General features: G+C 37.6%; 1 protein-coding gene across 2 annotated transcripts; it reads left to right on the top strand.

Moving 5' to 3' along the window:
* The first annotated feature begins 2,953 nt into the window (after positions 1-2,953).
* OSGEPL1 (O-sialoglycoprotein endopeptidase-like 1) lies at positions 2,954-17,544 on the top strand. 2 transcript variants are annotated; one of them, XM_006864040.1, is made up of 7 exons: positions 2,954-3,188; positions 8,909-9,296; positions 10,601-10,805; positions 10,883-11,031; positions 15,457-15,587; positions 15,709-15,780; positions 17,456-17,544. In XM_006864040.1, exons 1-7 carry the CDS (start codon positions 2,968-2,970, stop codon positions 17,532-17,534), a joined length of 1,245 nt encoding a protein of 414 aa, XP_006864102.1. In that variant the 5' UTR covers positions 2,954-2,967; the 3' UTR covers positions 17,535-17,544. The 2 variants fall into 2 exon arrangements, with proteins under 2 accessions (XP_006864102.1, XP_006864103.1); XM_006864041.1 differs by lacking the exon at positions 15,709-15,780.
* The last annotated feature ends 1,554 nt before the right edge of the window (positions 17,545-19,098 follow it).

Genomic DNA, 19,098 nt, shown 5'->3' with positions numbered 1-19,098 from the left:
GGGGGGGGGTACAGGGGCAGTTATAATGGAACGTTTGGAACTTATGCTTTGTAATCTGACAAACCCGTGTTTGGCCACCGCTGACGACTTACTAGTTTTGTGACTTTGTAGAAGAAGTCTCGTTAGCTATGAATCCAGAAGAAACACACCAGCACATACAGTCTATGACGAAGGAAGCCCCGTATTTTTCTGTATTCTAAATCAGAGCGCCACGCTCTAGGACGATAGCGGCCAGCCTGGGCACCCTGGACGCGATCACCGCGCCGGTGACGTCACGTCCGGAGCGCCAGGCTCGGGCTTTCTGCAGCACTGGAAAGGGTAGTGGGCGCTGTTAGGAAAAGAAGACGAAAATTAGCTTCTGACGCTTACTGTGAAGGTGGGTGGATTTCCTCGCTCCTCAATAATGTTTTCGTACGCCTACAAAAGCAGTTCGAGTCTGAGTCTGTCGCCTTGTTAGAGCGGACAGAGACCACCGCTGACCAGTCGTCTGGATTCAGTCGGGAGGCTTCTTGGCCCGAAAAAAAAGTGCTTAGTACAAACCATTTAAAGCCGGGCTAGCCAGTAGTCTTTCCCTGACTTGGTGATGCAAATAGATTCCCCTAGGGAGTGTGTCTGGGCTGCTGTCCTCCCAGCTGCCTCTACAAAGAGCTTCTGTGTCTCTGTCCTGCATGCCCTCTGGCCTTAGCTGAACAATAAAAACACACAATGTTTTTCTTTAGTGTCATAGGGAAAGGGCCCACTTAAACATTCAGGAACGTTCTATTGTTACGTGCCATCCAGTAGGTTCCAAGTCATGGCGACTCTGTATGTTGTTGTCAAGTGCTGTCAGTCGGTTCCGACCCATAGCGACCCTGTTAAGGGTTTCCGAGGAGCAGCTGCTGAGCTTGAACCATCGACCTTGGGTTGAAACCGACTACAGTCCAACACAGCACCACACTAGGACTCCAGTGCTTATCCTACAGCGCCACACCAGGAAAGTTCTAGAATGGGTGATGTTTGGAGACATTAAATTAGTTGGATAAGCACTGGACCGCAAGGTTGGTTTGAACTGTAGGGTCAGCAGTTCAAATTCACCAGCCGCTCCTCGGGAATGGCAAAAACTAGGGTATTTTAGTGATGGGCTTTTAATTATGATAATATGGAGAAGATAACCTCGGAAAATGTTTGTAAATCTCGTAGTAAAAATTGAGATTGATTTGGAAAGGTTGTAATTAATGACAAAATAAACATTGGTGGTGGTTATGTGCCGTGGAGTCTGTTCCAACTCATAGTGACCCTGCACAGGGTTTCCAGGCTGTAAATCTTTTTCGGGAGCAGAACGCCTCATCTTTCTCCTGCGGAACAACTGGTAGTTTTTAACTGCTGACCCTGAGGTTAGCAGCTCGATTCTTAACCACTGCACTACCGCAGTGTTTCTTTAAGAGGTCCTTTATGAGAACACATTTCTAAATTTCTCAACTACGTCTTGTTTTGTGTATTATGTGAACACTCATCATTTTGAACCAGATAATTAAATTTTCTTTTGAAAGATGTTTCCAGGAAATGGCATGCATTTATTTCTGTTCTGTTTTGTCTTTATTTGTTTTTTTAAAAGCCTTACTTGTAGCTATCAAACAATAACACTTTTTAGAGGATTTTTCATGCAGTGAGGAACCCTAGTATCTTAGTAGGCTGCTCTGCTAATCATGAGGTCAGCAGTTGGGATCCATCAGTTGTTCCGTTGGATAAAGAGGAGACTTTCTGCTCTGGTAAAGGTTTACAGCCTCAGAGACCCTTTACAGGATCACTTTGAGTTAGAACCTACTCCATGACACACAACCATCATTCATGCAATGATTATATTCTAATCATATTTTTATAATGCTTAATTTGATAATTAACAGTTTGAAAATAACAGTAGTAAAACACTAGCAAAATCGTCTATCCTGCTTCTATATGGATTGCGTCTCAATGTAAAGAAAACAAAAATCCTCACCACTGGACCAATAAACAACATTCTTATCAATGGAGAAAAGATTGAAGTTATTTTTAAAGTGTTGAAGAGCAAAGATGTCAACTTGAGGACTAAGGTGCGCCTGACCCAAGCCACGGTATTTTCAGTAACCTCATATGCATGCGAAAGCTGGACAGTGAATAAGGAAGACCGTAGAAAAATTGATGCTTTTGAGTTATGGTGTTGGAGGAGAATATTGAAAGTGCCATGGGCTACCAAAAGAACCAACAGATCTGTGTTGTAAGAAATGCCAGAGGGCTCCTTGGAGGCCAAAATGGCCAAACTTCATCTCTCATACTTCGGACATATTGTCAGGAGGGACCAGTCGCTGGAGAAGGATATCATGTTTGGTAGAGTGGAGGGTCTGAGAAAAAGGAAGAGCCCCAGTGAGATGGATTGGCAAAGTGGCAGCATCAGTGGGCTCAAGCATGGCAACGATAGGTTGGCCCAGGATCTGGCAATGTTTTGTTCTGCTGTGCATAAGGTCACTATGAGTCAGTACCGACTCGATGGTACCTAACAATAACAACTTCCCTCATTGCCTCCTTAAAGAGCCTTTTTTTTTTTAACGGTTGTGTATATTCACAGGCATACTACTATGAAAAAAGTTGGCTAATTTTATGAATTTTCCTGTACTTTCATAAAACTAAGTAAGCTACAGATTGAAAATTAAGCCAAGCTTTCAGGATTTTACTTAACTGAAGGAGTGGCTTGTGAAAAGTAGTTGTCAGAGCCTAATGTAGTTCTGGTAGCGTAGTGGTTACGAATCGGGCTGCTAACCTCAAGGTCTGCAGCCATTCCGCAGAAGAAAGATGAGGCTTCCTGCTCCCATAAAGATTTACAGCCTCAGAAACCCTGTGCAGGGTCACTGTGAGTCAGAACCGACTGCATGGTATTTAACAACAACAACATTGTAGTTCCAAATAATAAATTGTTTCTTTAATTCTTTTCTAGGAATTATCTATAAAGCAAACATGCTAATGTTGAATAAGACAGCTGGAGTTTTGTCTAGCCCATCAAATAAGACAATTTACGAATTTTTAAAAAGTTTTACTTTTCATCCTGGAAAACGATTCCTTCATAAACTAGTGTTGGGAATTGAAACCAGTTGTGATGATACAGCAGCTGCTGTGGTGGATGAAACGGGAAATGTCTTGGGAGAAGCAATACATTCCCAAACTGAAGTTCATTTAAAGTAAGTAGATCTTTTGAAAACATGGTAGCACAGAGGTCAAGCATCCAGCAGTTAACTGAAAGGTCAACAGTTGAAGCCTCCAGCTCCTCCATAGAATGATGTGGCAGTTTGTTAAAGCTTAAGAGTCTCTGTCCTCCAGGGTATCTTTGAGTCAGAGTTGGCTCAGTGGCAGTGGGTTTGTTTTGGTTAGACATTGTCTTGGTAGTTTCCACTCATTTGGAAAAGCAAAATGAAGTAATTACTTTGCATTTGTCACATATTAAAGTGAAATTTTAGAAGCACATCTTGAGTAACTACTATTTTGTTAAGTGCCTTCAATTCGGTTCCAACTCATAGCAACCCTGTATAGGGTTTCTGAGAAGTGGCTGGTGAATTTGAACCACCAACCTTGCAGTTCATACTGCCTTTGTGGTCCAGTTCATTATTCCTCAGCTCCATACCAGGACTCCTATAGAACAACTTGAAACATCTAAGCCTGATATTTAAGGCTGTTTGTAATAAGGCCCCTAATTCTATTAACAAAAGGATTTTGCTAATCCTACTGCAAAAATCCAGAGTCCTGTTGTGGTGCTATAGGATAAGCACTGGACTCCTCACTATAAATTCAGCAGTTCCAACCACCAGCTGCTCCATGGAAACCCTATACATGATCGTGAGTCGGAACCAACTCAACAGCACTTAATAACAACTACCAAAAATCACCACTCATCTGTCAGTTTGTTGTACTTTTGTAGGTTGTATGTTGCTGTGATGCTGGAAGTTACATCCTCAGTATTTCAAATACCAGCAGGGTTACCCATGGTGGGCAAGTATTTCCAGACTAAAACAGGAAAAAGGACCTTAAGCCCCATTTATAAAAACATTGGCTAGTGTAAACTCCATGAATAGCAGTGGTGGTTGTAGTGGCAGAAAAGGAGCCTTTCAGGTTGGAAGACACTCAAAACATGACTAGGAAAGAGCTGCTTATTCAAAGTAGGACTGGAGGAAGACTCATTGACATCAGGATTGGAGGAAAATACATGATCCTTGCCTCTGAGCAGCTCCTTGTATGAAGTAGTTACTAGTGTAAGTTTATTTCCTCCTTCTGCCATTTAGTAGCTTTGAGACCTTGAACAGTTTTTTCATCTGTAAAATGGAGATAATGCAGCTAACTTATAGTATTGTGAAGATTCCATGCAAATCCTTTTTAGAGCATTTAACACAAAATCTAAAAAATAGCAGGGACTCAATAAGAGAACTAGACATTGTTATAACTTTAGTACTTCTGTTACTACTGTAAAGAAGAAGACGGGACGGTATCATTGTAAAATAGTGTGAAAAGTGCAACAACAGAAGACTGCTGTGGGAGAGAGTCCCTTTTTCCAAGTCACAAACCTGAAGGACGCATTTGATTTCTCTCATCTCTCCATATCTAAATTATTCATTCAATCATAGTAAATCCCCTTGCAAATATTTCATGAAACTTTCTTTTCTTTCCTACCAATTTACTTCAAGCCCTTATTATCTCTTACACTGGATTCTTCCTTCACCTTTGAGGCTAAATGGCTTCCCTGCCTCTTCATTAGCTTTGATACCTAATCCACCATCCATACTGCATACGAGTTATAATAAGACTATGTGTTTCAAGAATAAGTCTTTGATCAGAGTCATCTCTTTTGTCCCTAATGCTTAGAATAATCTCTGGAAGAAAAGCTAAAGTGGAGTCACAGGAAGGAAGGAAGTTAGGGGAAAGGGGAAAAATGGACTTAAAGTCTCCTAAATTCAAGAAAGTAAGATTTTTTAGTAGGAGTGTAGCAGTGTCATCACAGTGCTTTGGATTTTTCTGTGACAACACAACATGGAGTGGATTCCAAGGCTCAGAGAATGTAGATAGGAAAGTCAACTAGCTATTGAATAGACTGAGATACTAGTAGCTGTTTGAATTTAGTGGTGGCAATAGAAATGGGATAGTGGGTTACATGTTGATGACTGAAAAGTCAGCAGTTTGAATCCACCAGCTACTCCAAGAGCACAAGATGAGGTTTTATGCTGCCATAAAGATTTACAACCTTGGAAATAAGGTGGCTTTGAATCAGAACACACAACAACAGTAATGGAAATGGTGATAAATTTAATGTGGAGTGAGGGAAACAAAGGAGGTAAAGAGGAACCTTGAAACCTAAATGATAAAGTTATTGATGTCATTATTAAAGAAGAAATATGAAAGAGAAAGTAGCTTTCAAGAAATAAGGATGATGGTATTTCAATATGTTAAGTCAATTTCAACTCCTAGCGACTGTACGCTAACAAAATGAAATACTGCCAGGTCCTGTGCTATCACAATTGTTATGTTTGACCGTGTTATTGCTGCCACTGTGTCAAACCATGTTGTTAAGTCTCTTCCTCTTTTTAATTGACCCTCCACTTTACCAAGCATGATGTCCTTTTCCATGGAAGACTGATTCTTCCTGACAACATATCCAAGGAATGGGAGACGAAGTCTTGCTATTCTCGCTTCTAAGAAGCATTCTGGCTATTCTTTTTCTAAGACAGACTTTTTTGTTCTGGCAAACCATGGTACTTTCAGTTTTCTTCACCAAAACCATAATTCAAATGCATCAGTTCTTCCATGGTCTTTATTCAGTGTCAAACTTGCACATGCACATATGACTGAAAATGCCATGCAGCAAGTCCAGGTGCACCTTAATCCTCAAACTGACATATTTGCTCTGTAACACTTTGAGGAACTCTGCAGCAAATTTGCCTAATGCATCATTTGATTTCTGCTTCCATGACTGTTCATTGTGGATCCATGCAAAATGTTTGACAACTTCAATCTTTTCTCCATTTACCATGGTGTTATGTACTGGGCTAGTGAGGATTTTGTGTTCTTTACACTGAGGTACAATCCATACAGAAGACTGTACAATTTGATTGTCATCAGTATTTTAAGTCTGCTTTGCTTCAAGCAAGTGAAGTTGTGTCATCTTCAAATCCCAGGCTGTTAATACGTCTTCCTCCAATCCTGATGCCCCATTCTTCATATTATCCACCTTCTTGATTATTTGCTCAGCATACAAATTGAAAAAATATGGTAAAAGGATACAACCCTGCTGTGCACCTTTCCTGATTTTAAACAATTCAGTGTCCCTTGTTCTGTACTAACAACTATCTCTCTCGGCTTATGCACAGGTTCCTCATGAGCATAATTAAGTGTTCTGGAATTACTGTTTTTTTTTTTTTTTTTCAGTGTAATCCATAGCATAGTTTGTTATCCACAAAATTGAATTTTTGCAGAGTCACTAAAGTACAAGTAAACTTCGTCATGGTATTCTCTGCTTTTAGGCATGGTATTCTCAGTAAGTATATCCCTATTTCCACATCCTCTTCTGAATCCAAGGAGCTCTAGTAGCGTAGTGGTTACAAATCGGGCTGCTAATTCAAGGTTGGCAGTTTGAAACTACCAGCCATTCTGCGGGAGAAAGATGAGGCTTTCTGCTCCCATAAAGATTTACAGCCTTGGAAACCCTGTGCAGGGTCACTATGAGTCAGAACAGACTCTGCAGTACTTAACAACTTCTGAATCCAGCTTGAATTTCTGGCAGTTAGTTCCTTGTTGATGTACTACTGCAATCGATAATTTAATTGTCTTCAGAAAAATTTTACTTACATGTGATACGAATGATATTGTTCATTGATTTCCATATTCCATTGGGTCAATTTTTTTTTTAGAATAGGTAAAAATAGGGGTCTCTTACAATTGATTTTCCAGGCAGCTATCTTCCAAATTTCTTGGCATCAATGATTAAGTGCCTGTAGCACTGCATCAGTTTGTTATTTCAATTTGTATTCTCTCAATTCCTAGAGCCTTGTTTTCAGCCAATGCCTTTAGTGCAGCTTGGAATTCTACCATCAGTTTTTGATCATATGCTAGCTTTTGAAATACTTGAGCATTGACCAATTCTTTTTGGCACAGTGATTCTGTATTTCTTCCATCTTTGGAAGCTTTGTGCAGCATTCATTATTTTGCCTATGGAATCCTTAAGTATTTCAAGTCAAGGCCTTAATTTTTTTCTTCAGTTATTTCAAGCTGAGAAATGCTGAGTGTGTGATCCTCCCTTTTGCTTTTCTAACTCTCTAGGTCTTTGCACATTTCTTTATAATACTTGACTTTATCTTCTCAGGGTGCCCTTGGAAATTTCCTATTAAGCTCTTGTATTTCATCATTTCATCTAGTTGCTTTAGCTTCTCTATGCTCAAAAACAAGTTTCAGAGTATCTTCTGACATCCATGTTAGTCTTCTCTTTCTTGTCATTTTAATCACCTTTTGCTTTTTTTATGTTTGATGCTTTGAATACCATCCCACAGCTCTTCTGATTAATAGTCACTGATGTTTAAAGTATCAAATCTGTTCTTGAGAAGGTCTGTAAAATCAAGTGGGATATATTCAAAGTGATATTTTGTCTCTCTTAGACTTCTTTTAATTTTCTTCAGCTTCAGCCTGAACTTGCCTAGAAGCAATTGATGGTTTGTTCCTATCTATCTCTGGCTTTGTTTTGGTTGATATTGAAATTCTCCATCATTCCTTCCCACAAATGTAGTCAGTTGGATTCTTGTATCTTCCATTTGGTGAGATCCATGTGTATAATTGCCTTTAATGTTGTTGAATAAGGGTATGTGCAATGAATAAGTCATTGGTCTTGGGAAATTCTGTCATGCAATGTCCAACTTGGTTTCTGTCACCAAAGCCATAATTGCTAACAACTAATTCTTCTTCTTTGTTCCCATCTGTCTCGTTTCAATTACCAGTAATTATCAATGCATCTGTTCTTCAAGTTTGATAAATTTCAGTCTGAAGAATTTAGTAGAATTCATTTTCTTCCACATTTTATCTTGTGGTTGGTGCGTAAATGAATAATAGTAGTATTAACTGGTTTTCCTTGTAGGTGTATCGATATTATACTATCACAGACAACATTGTACTTCAAGGTAGATCTTGAAATCTCTTTTTGACGATTGAATGTGATGCCATTCCCCTTCAATTTGTCGCTTCCTGGCATAGTAAACAATATGATTGTCCTGTTGAAAATGGCCAGTGTCAGTCCATTTCATATCCCTAATGCCTAGAATATTAATCTTTATGTGTTCCATTTCATTTTTGATGGCTTCCAATTTTCCCAGATTCATATTTCATACATTCCAAATTCTGATTATTAATGGCTGCTTGCAGCTGTTTCTTTCCATTTGGAGTTGTGTCACATCAGTAAATGTAGGTCTGGTAAGCTTTGCTTCATTCATGTCATTAAGGTGAACTCTTCTTTTAGGAAACAGCTCTTCCCCTGTCATATTTTGAGTGCCTCCCAACTTGAGGGACACATCTTCCAGCACTATATCTAACTATATTTTGCTGTTATTCAGATTTTAGTGGCATAATAAGTCACACATATTTGAATTTACTTAAAATACATTTTGGCATATAATGATATATTTGAAATTTTGCCTTCTGCTATAATGTAGTTAAGTGCCGTCAAGTTGAGTCTGAGCCATAGTGACCCTGTGTAAGGTTCTGAGGAGCAGCTGGTGAGTTTGAACCACCTACCTTGCTATTCAAACCGACTTTGTGGTCGAGTGCTTATCCTACAGCGCCACACCAGGACTCCTCTGCTATAGTATATATTATAATTTTTCTTACTCTGTTTTTACAATTTTTAAATTAATAAATGTTTTATTATTTCTTTCAGAACAGGTGGGATTATTCCTCCAGTAGCGCAACAGCTTCACAGAGAAAATATTCATCGAATAGTGCACGAAGCTCTTACTGCCAGCAGAATTTCTCCAAGTGAACTCTCAGCAGTTGCAACCACCATAAAGCCAGGCCTTGCTTTAAGCTTGGGAATAGGTTTATCATTTAGCTTGCAGCTAGTAGATCAATTTAAGAAGCCCTTCATTCCCATCCATCATATGGAGGCCCATGCACTTACTATTAGGTTAACTAATCATGTAGAATTTCCTTTTTTAGTTCTTTTGATCTCTGGAGGACACTGTCTATTGGCATTAGTTCAAGGAGTTTCAGATTTTTTGCTTCTTGGAAAGTCTCTTGATATTGCACCAGGTGACATGCTTGACAAGGTAAGATATATTTAAATTTTACTTTCTCCATTCTTCTCTGTTATGGTGTGTGTTATAGTTAAGTGGTGATATATGTGCTACTATTCTTCATTGACATATTTCTGAATATTTTATTAGACTGAAAAATTTATGCTCTATAGGAAAAAGTCTAATTTTTGTAAAAAAATAAAAAATTAGACTTTCTCCTATAGAACATAAATTTTTGGTAGCATAGTGGTTACGAATCAGGCTGCTAACCTCAGGGTCAACAGTTCAAAACTACCAGCTGTTCCATGGGAGAAAGATGAGGCATTCTGCTCCGATAAAGATTTACAGCCTCGGAAACCCTGTAAAGGGTCGCTATTAGTCGGAACCTACTCTATGGCACATAACAACAACAACAATTGTTAATAAAATGGTAGATGTTTGCATCAATATCCAAAAATGTTCAAATAGTTTACAAATGTAGGTATGTGATTAATCGGATAATACATGTGAAAGTCCTTGGTAAACTGTAAAATACAAGTGTGAAATAAGATATACATAAAAATAAACATGCACAAAGTTCTGTGATTAAATCGCACAGTTCCTTTTATTTTACAAAGCAGATTTCTTTTTTTCTTTACATTGGTCATAGTGGTAGTTGTGTGCCTTGGAGTTGACCCCAACTCAACAGTGACCCTCTATAGGGTTTTCAAGGCTATAAATCTTTATGGGAACAGAATACCTCATCTTTTTCCTATGGAGCAGCTGGTAGATTTGAACTGCTGACTTGAAATTAGCAGCTGAACTCATAATCCACTTGTTAATTTAAGTGCTTTCGAGTCGATCCTGACCCTTAGCGACCCTGTATAGGGTTTCCAAGGAGCAGCTGGTGAGTTTGAATCACTGACCTTGCAGTTGAAATGACTTTGCAGTCTGACACATTAGCCCACAGTACCAGGATTCCCATACTCCACTATGCCACATAAAAAAAAAACCCCCCAAAAAAAAAAAAAAAAACCACTGTTGCTAACAACAGAAATGATTGGAAGAAGGAGTAGGACAGGTCCACATTTTTAAAGTCAATTTCTAAATAATTGTCGATTTAAACTTATTTTTCAATCTACATAGAAGATCAGTGAAATTAGATGTTGTTGCTTAGGTTATCAGAAGGAGCAGGGTTTTCTGTCTTAAGTGACCTCCAGCTAGCTGTAGTCTATTGTAAAGTCTAGCATGTTTTGTTCTTCTGGTTTGTTTTAGTAATATTTGATTTCCTTTGCATCCTTTGGTTTCAAAATATGAATTTTATTACTCATGAGGAAAATGTATGTTTTGTTTTATAGATAGCAAGAAGACTTTCTTTAATAAAGCATCCAGAGTACTCCACTATGAATGGTGGAAAAGCCATAGAACATTTGGCTAAACAAGGAAATAAATTGTATTTTGATCTCAAACCTCCCATGCAACGTGCTAAAAATTGTGATTTTTCTTTTTCTGGACTTCAAAACATTGTTGACAAAATAATAATGCAAAAGGAAAAAGAGGAAGGTATATTTCCAATGAACAAAGTTGGGCAAAAACATAATCTTGGATTGTGTCTCAAATTCCCTTCTCATTTTTTGCAGGTATTGAGATGGGACAAATCCTGTCTTCAGCTGCAGACATTGCTGCTGCAGTACAGCACACAGCAGCGTGTCACATTGCAAAAAGAACACATCGTGCTCTCCTGTTTTGCCAGCAGAGAGGCTTGTTATCTCAGACTAATGCAGTACTGGTAAGTGTTTATCATCTCGTCATATAGTAGTAATAACAATTTAATAGTTTATTCTTCCTAGAGCTTAATTGATCCTGTGCTTAGGATGAGCAGATCTTTATGTAATATGCTTGCCCTGACATTGTGAAATTATGTGGAATATCGAAGGCCCAATAACAGCCATTTCTTGTACATATATGACAGCTTAATGGCATATCTGAACAGACTGATGGGCAAAAAAATAAGTCTAAGGCCTCTTCCCACTGAATTGAAAAGAATGTTCACAGTAAGGGAACCAAATATAGTAACTACTGTCACTATTTTTAAACATTAATAAGCTTCCTTTGATGAATCCCTTTAAATGTGCCTTGAAAAGTGTTCTTTAAAACTATATCATAAACCTTTGGTTTTGAAAATTACAGTGTGGAAACAATTAAATGATGGTAAGTTTACAAAGTAACATAATACATAATTATGAAACATAAGTTTGTTGGGTTTTGGTTTTTTTAATTATGTAGTAAAATAAAAAATGCTTACACATAAAATATAAAGAGTCTAAATTATTGACTTAGTATGATTGTAATCCCACATCTCATCTGTCAGGTTGTCATACTGTGATGGCTTGTCTGTTGCGATGATGCTGGAAGCTATGCCACCAGTATCTTAAGTACCAACATGCCACCTATGGTGGACAGGTTTCAACAGTGTCCATACTAAGAAAGAGTAAGAAACAAGAGGTTGACCACTTATGAATAGTTAGCCACCAGCAGCGTTATGAATAGTAGCAGAACATTTCCCAAATACAGTGTTGGAAGACAAGCCCCTGAAGTTGGAAGGCACTCAAAATGCCACTGGGGAAGAGGTGCCTCTTTAAAGTAGACTTAACCTTACATGAATGGAGTTAAGTTTTTAGGGCCTTCATTTGCTGATGTGGCACAACTCAAAATGGAAGAAACAATTGCAAACATCTATTAATAATTAGAACATGGAATGTGCAAAGCAGGAATCTAGGAATATTGAAAGTCATCAGAAAGAAATGGAATGTATAAACATTGATATCTTAGGCATTAGTGACCTGAAAAGGACTTGTATTGGCCATTTTGAATCAGACCATCACACAGTTTACTATACCAGGAATAACAAATTTAAGAGGAATTATTGCATTTATCATCAAAAAGAGGAGTTTAAGATTTATCTTGAATTACAATGCTTTTTGTGATAGGATAATAAACATATGACACTGCAGGATAATGTACTGGACCCGCAAGGTCAATTTGAGATGCAAGGTCAGCAATTCAAATCCAACTCCTCCTTGAAAACCCTATACAGGTTCGCTATGAGTTGGAACCAATGACAGCACTTAACAACAACAATAAGGAAGATTAGTTAATACCAGTATTCAAATTTACATACCAACCACTAAAACCAGTGATGATAAAATTAGAATTCTACCAACTTCTTCATTCGGAAACTGATCAAACATGCAATCAAAATGATGTGGTAATTCCTGGTGATAGGAATGCACAAGTTGGAAGCAAAGAGTAGCCATAGTTGGAAAATATGGCCTTGGTGATAGAAAAAATGCCAGAGAATGGCATTGTTTTGCAAGATCAGTATGACTTCATTACAGATACCTTTTTGTGAACAACATAAAAAGTGACTGGACACTGGACCTCATCATATGGAGTACACAGGAATTAAATAGACTACATTTGTGGGAAGAGACAATGGAGAATCAATATCATTGGCCAAAACAAGGCCAGTGGCTGACTGTGGAATACTATCAATTGCTCAGATGCAAGTTCAGGCTAAAGCTGAAGAAAACTAAAACAAGTCCACAAGAACCAAAATACGACTTTGAATATATCCTACCTAAAAGACCAACTCAAGGAGCTCTGATAGCGTAGTGGTTACGAATTGGGCTGCGAACTGCAAGGTTAGCAGTTCAAAACTACCAGCTGCTCCGCGGGAGAAAGATGAGACTTTCTGCTCCCATAAAGAGTTACAGCCTCGGAAACCCTATACAGGGTCGCTATGGGTCGGAACTGACTCAATGGCACTCAACGACAACAAAAACCAACTCAGGAGTCCTGGTGTAGCACTGTGGGTTAATGCGCCAGACTGAAAAGCTGTTTGAACTGCAAGGTTGGTAGTTCAAGCTCACCAGCTGCTCCTCGGAAACCCCATAAAAGCTCGCTATGGGTCGGAACCAACTCGACAGCATTTAACAACAACAACAACAAAGACGAACTCAAGAACATACTTGGTGCATTCAACACTAGTGACCAAACCAGAGTAGTGGGATGACATCAAGAACATTGTACATGAAGAAAATAAAAGACAAGAAAGAAAGAAAAGACCAACATGAAAAGAAAAAGAGACTGAAACATGCTCTTGAGCATAGATAAGCTAATGCAGCTAGGTGGAATGATGAAGTAAAAGAGCTGAACAGGAAATTTCAAAGGGCAGTACAAGAAGACAAAGTCAAGTATTAAAATGAATGTACAAAGACCTGAAGTTAGAAAACAAAGAGAAGATCACGGTCAACATTTTTCTGGCTGAAAGAATTGAAGAAAAAATTCAAATCTCAATTTGCAATATTGAAGAATTGTATGGACAAAATATTGAATGATACACAAAACATCCAAAGAAGATGGAAGGAATACACAGTCACTGTACCAAAGAAAATTGGTCAATGATCAACTATTTCAAGAGGTAACACATTCAAGAACCAAGAGTATTAAAAGAAGAAGTCCAAGCTGCACTGAAGTATTGGAGAAAAACAAGACTCCAGGAATTGATGAAATACAAATTGGAATGTTTCAGCATACTGATGCAGCACTGAAGGCACTCACTCATTGATGCCAAGAAATTTGGAAGACAGCTATTGGCCAACCAATTGGAAGGAATCCATATTTGTGCCCATTCAAAAGAAAGGTGACCCAACAGAATACAGAAACCATCTAACAATATCATTAATTCAAACGCATGTAAAATTTTACTGAAGATAATTCAATAATGGTTGTAACAGTACATCAACAAGGAACTGCCAGAAATTCAAATCAATTTAAAAAGAACATGAAACTAGGGATATCATTGCTGATGTCAGATGGATCTTGTCTAAAAGCAAAGAATACCAGAAAGATGTTTACTTGTACTTTATTGACTATGCAAAGGTATTCAATTGTGTGGGTCATAACAAACTATGGATAACATTGCAAAGAATGGGAATTCCAGAACACTTTATTATGTTCACTAGGAACCTGTACATAAGCCAAAAGGTGGTTTGAACAGAACAATGGATGCTGAATGGTTCAAAATCAGGAAAGATGCATGCCAGGATTTTATCCTTGCACCATATTGTTTAGTCTGTTTGTTGAGCAAATAACCTGAGAAGCTGCATTTTATGAAGAAGAACAGACCGTGGTATTAGGATTGGAGGAAGACTCATTAGCAACCTGTGATGTGCAGATGACACTGCCTTGCTTGTTGAAAGTGAAGAGGACTTAAAAATACTTACTGATGAAGATCAAAGACTACAATTTTCAGTATGGATCGCACCTCAAGGTAAAGAAAACAAAAATCCTCACAACTGGATCAGTAAATAACGTGATAAATGGAGAAAAGACTGAAGCTGCCAGTGACTTCATTTTGCCTGGATCCACAATAAACAGTCATGAAAGCAGCAGTCATGAAATCAAATGACACATTGCGTTAGGAAAATCTGCTGCAAAAGAACTAAGGTACAGCTGACCTGCACCATGGTATTTTCATTCTCATATTCATGTGAAAGTTGGACATTAAGTAAGGAAAACTATACTTAGTTTTAAGTCAGTATAGTTTTCCTTAATCAATGCATTTAAACGATGGTATTCAAAGTAATGTGGACTACCAGAAGAACAAACAAATCTGTTTTAGAAAAAGTACACCCAGAATGCTCCTTAGAAGTCAGAATGCCAAGACTTTATCTCTTGTTCTCTAGACACGTCTGGAAGGACCAGTCCCTAGCGAATGACACCATGCTTCATAAAGTGGAGGGTCATTGACAAAGAGGCAAATCCCCAACAAGATGGAGTGACACAATGGCAGCAAAAGTGGGGTAAAACAATTGTGAGGATGGCACAGGACTGGGCAGTGTTTCTGTTGCTTATGGTCACTATGAGTCAGATCTAACTTGATAGCCTCTAACAACCACATGATTGTAATTATATTGAAGAGATATATAGAAAAAGATTAGGGGAAATGTACAAAATTGTTCATAGTGATTTTCTTTTGAAGTTGAAATTGTGTTTTCTCTAAATTGGTATCACTTGCCCATTGTCCACCTCTCAAAATGTGTTGTTTTCTTGTTGAATGATGTTGGTATTTTCCCCAGGTTTAGCTAACAGTTTGGTGTTATCCATATGTGATAGTGTTCATTTTAGTCTTCTCAATCCATCCCTGCAGGTTGCATCTGGAGGCGTTGCAAGTAACCTGTATATTCGAAAAGCTCTAGAAATTGTAGCAAATGCAACTCAGTGCACTTTGTTGTGCCCTCCCCCTAGACTGTGCACCGACAATGGCATTATGATTGCATGGTAAGCCATGAATTGTATATGTCTCGCTCATGATGTGAAAACATATTGCTATTTCATCATGATGAATCTCCTTCCTTGAAATCTTCGAGCTATTTATTTTATTTTGTTAATTTTTCTTTAGGAATGGCATTGAAAGATTACGTGCTGGTTTGGGTATTTTACACAACACAGAAGGCATACGCTATGAACCAAAGTAGGTGATACCATTCCTAGTTTTTATACAAGTTACAGTTTTGAAGTCAGACTGCAGTTTGCTTTTAATATATGAGGATTTCATTGGCATCCTAGAAATACTTGAAAAATCACATTCATTTCTGTCATTAAAATCATTCATTTTTCTTGACATGTCAAGAATAAAATTAACCTTTGCAGAAATATTTTTACTACAGTATCAAATAATAGATTAGAAACAGACTGTGGGTGTGGGTGATGAAGACATCATTTGGGACCAGATTGAAAAGCATGACCATAGAGCTTCCCAGTGTCAAGAAGATCTCTTGACAGAACCAGCTAGTATGCTAGGAAGTTTGAAATGTACAAAAGCATTCAGGTATTAAACTTGGTTGTGGTTGTGTTCCCACACAACAGCTGTTTTCTGCAAACATTTTTTCTTCTACATTAAAGTTCCAAAAAATAGCACATTTCTTCAATTTGATATTAAATTTTAGGCTAACATTGAATTCTATACTAATAATGATTATGTGTTGTACTGTATCTAACATAGTTCTGTTTTGAACATTGTTCATCTAATGTTTTAAAACTTGTAAGCATTATAGCCTATAACCAGATATCTGTGTAACATAAACAGAATATTTTGTTGTTAAGTGCTGTGTAATGGTTTCCAACTCATAGCGACCCTGTGCATAGTTTCTGAGCAGTGGCTGGTGAGTTGAACCACTGACCTTGCAGTTCAAATGACTTTGCAATCCAGTGCCTATCCTATAGTGCCACATCAGGACTCTATTACACAGAATATTTAGGCTGGTCATAAATGAACATAGTAGCCTCAGAAGAAATCTCTAAATGTTATTAGGTCGTCTGATCCACTTGTGTCCTTCTGTGGCAGGGTTGAAGTTGCAGGTGATGTCATTTTCTTAGTTGGGATCCACTCCATGCCTTATCTTGTGCAACATTGTAGAAAAAATCAAGTATCTGAGGCTAACATTTATTGAGGAGGAACAGAGAAAGAAGACCTAACCTATGTTAGAGTACAACACATAATCTTCCTACCAGTAGTGCCAAAGGAAGGTCTGAAAAGGATGCCAGCTTCTGAAAGCTCAGAGCAGAATTTATAGAAACCAAGAAATTTTCTAAAATATGAATGGCCACAGGCTTTACTTTGGCTATATGGTAAAATGTTTTGACCCATTAAGCTTTGTGTGGTACTGTAGACCGGACTGCTGGTTGGCAGTTCAAACCCACCAGCCACTCGGCAGAAGAAAGATAAGGCTTGCTGTTTCTGTAAAGACTTAGTCTCAGAAACCCTAAGAAGCAGTTCTGCTGTGTCCTTTTGGGTAGTTATGAGTTGAAATCAGTGCAACAGCAATGGGTTTATGGGAGGTGAGAATTGTATGGATTACAATTTTTTTTTACTTTATCATTTTAAGTCTCTGTTAATATTTGAAAGCAATCAAAGTATTTCAAAATTGTCTCTATGTTTAGATTTCTTCTTAATGAGACTAGCCTTACTTATTAGCCCATTATCCTGACTTTAAGATCCAATGTAGGCATTCAAGAACCATCATCATCATGTATGTTGATACTTAACGCTGTCAGAATTCCAAGCAAATATAGTCTTGGTGATATAGAACTAGTGATAGAACATGAAGCAAATATTGAAATAATGTTACTTGTCGATTATGATGCAGGTGTCCTCTTGGAATAGACATATCAAAAGAAGTTGGAAAAGCTGCCATAAAAGTACCACGATTAAAAATGAAGATTTGATATTTGTGTTATAAAAACATATATATTTAAAAGTTGATTTCTCATCAAGTCTCAAGCCTATCCCCTAATCCACAGGGTTGATAGGGACGGGCAACTTAAACATTGGCTCCCTAAAATGGAAGTGCTATAGCCGATTCAATGGAACTTAGCAGCAGTAACAACAACAATAAAGGCATGAAGCGGCTGACTTACACATTTTTATGAGTGTGCTTGGTTTCAGAGTGAGGTGGAGAAGGTTACAATTCCTACTGAATAGTTTTCATCTTGTCTAGATGGGTCTGGTGAAAGGAGATGGGGATAAGATTCTGATGATTTAGTAGTGAGTAGTTCTTATCATGACTAATTGCAATTGTCACACTGTAAAGGTAGAAGATGTGAAACAAAGAGGGGGTTGTAGTTAATCTTACATTCTAGGAACAGAAGACCCTAAAACCATCAAGAGAGAAGAGCATGAGCTGAATGTGGAACCCTAACCAGAGAAGCAGGGACACCAGAGACAGGTGCAGAGGTGTTGACATGGAGACATAGAGCAGCTGAGGACTCTAGACCCATGGAAAGAGAAAGCCTGTGTGGGTCGGCGGGTAGGAGGCTGGCTTTGGTTGTTTAAACAAATATATATTTCTATGTGTTTTGTGTACATTAAAAAAAAAAAAAAAGACTAGATGGTACATGGAGGAGATTGTAATCATTGCAATGAAACAAAATACAATTAGTTGAATATAAAACTGATGTTCTGCCATATAAACTTTCCAATTCACGGTAAAAACTTACAAAGTTGGATTTCTGCATTAAAATGATCTCTCTTGTAGTTTGTATATCAAATTGTACAGTACATGCAATATTAGTTATTCATTAGGACTTTCTTTTGTGATTTTATGTTTGATGCTTAACTTGTTCTTCTGAGATTATATTACTACTACGTAAATTAAATTAATGAGTGTTGTAAAAGAGTATTATTTTTTTATTAAAAACCAAAGTAAAACATTTTATGGGTAAAAGAAATTTATAGATGTTTGCAGGTAGGAAGAAAAACCTTGGGAGAAATTCTTGAAAATGATTTTGCTAAATCCTGGCTCCATATTCTCTAGGCCTAGACCTCTTCCCCTCTTTCTCAGAACCAACATGGTGGAAGCTATTTTTTGACTCCTCCTGAAATATGACATTGATTTCCATAATGAGTGAGCAATTTTAGAAAGGTAGCCAGGTCAACATTATATTAAATTAGAGAATTCTAAATCCAGACCAAAAAAAAAAGTCTCTAATAGAGAGTGTATGTTATTAATTTTTAAATGTTACCTTCAGAGCATAACATGTTTCTTAAAATTCATATGAGATTGTAAAAAATTTGACATGCAAGTAATGCCTGTTAAGTATTACTCTCTTTAGTTGACCATGTTCATAAACAGCCATTTAAAAAAAAAAATTATAATCAGATGAAAATAAATCAGCAAAAAAGATTGTTTTTAATATTTTCATAGTAACAGCTTACCACATTTTTTATCTACTTGGCTTAGATTAAAGCAATAAAATTTTCTGTTCTTTGAGTAAATACAAGTGTCTTATT

The sequence above is a fragment of the Chrysochloris asiatica genome, unplaced genomic scaffold (genome assembly GCF_000296735.1).
Source record: "Chrysochloris asiatica unplaced genomic scaffold, ChrAsi1.0 scaffold00059, whole genome shotgun sequence".
NCBI lineage: Eukaryota > Metazoa > Chordata > Mammalia > Afrosoricida > Chrysochloridae > Chrysochloris > Chrysochloris asiatica.
This window is presented reverse-complemented; position numbering and strand designations above follow the sequence as displayed.

What these genes read in the sequence shown, in the direction of transcription:
- OSGEPL1 (XM_006864040.1), top strand. Translation starts at nt 2,968, where the DNA reads ATGCTAATGTTGAATAAGACAGCTGGAGTTTTGTCTAGCCCATCAAAT. An exon ending in GCAAAAGGAAAAAGAGGAAG is followed by an intron (nt 10,806 to 10,882) that starts GTATATTTCCAA and finishes CATTTTTTGCAG; the next exon opens with GTATTGAGATGGGACAAATC. An exon ending in CTCAGACTAATGCAGTACTG is followed by an intron (nt 11,032 to 15,456) that starts GTAAGTGTTTAT and finishes CCATCCCTGCAG; the next exon opens with GTTGCATCTGGAGGCGTTGC.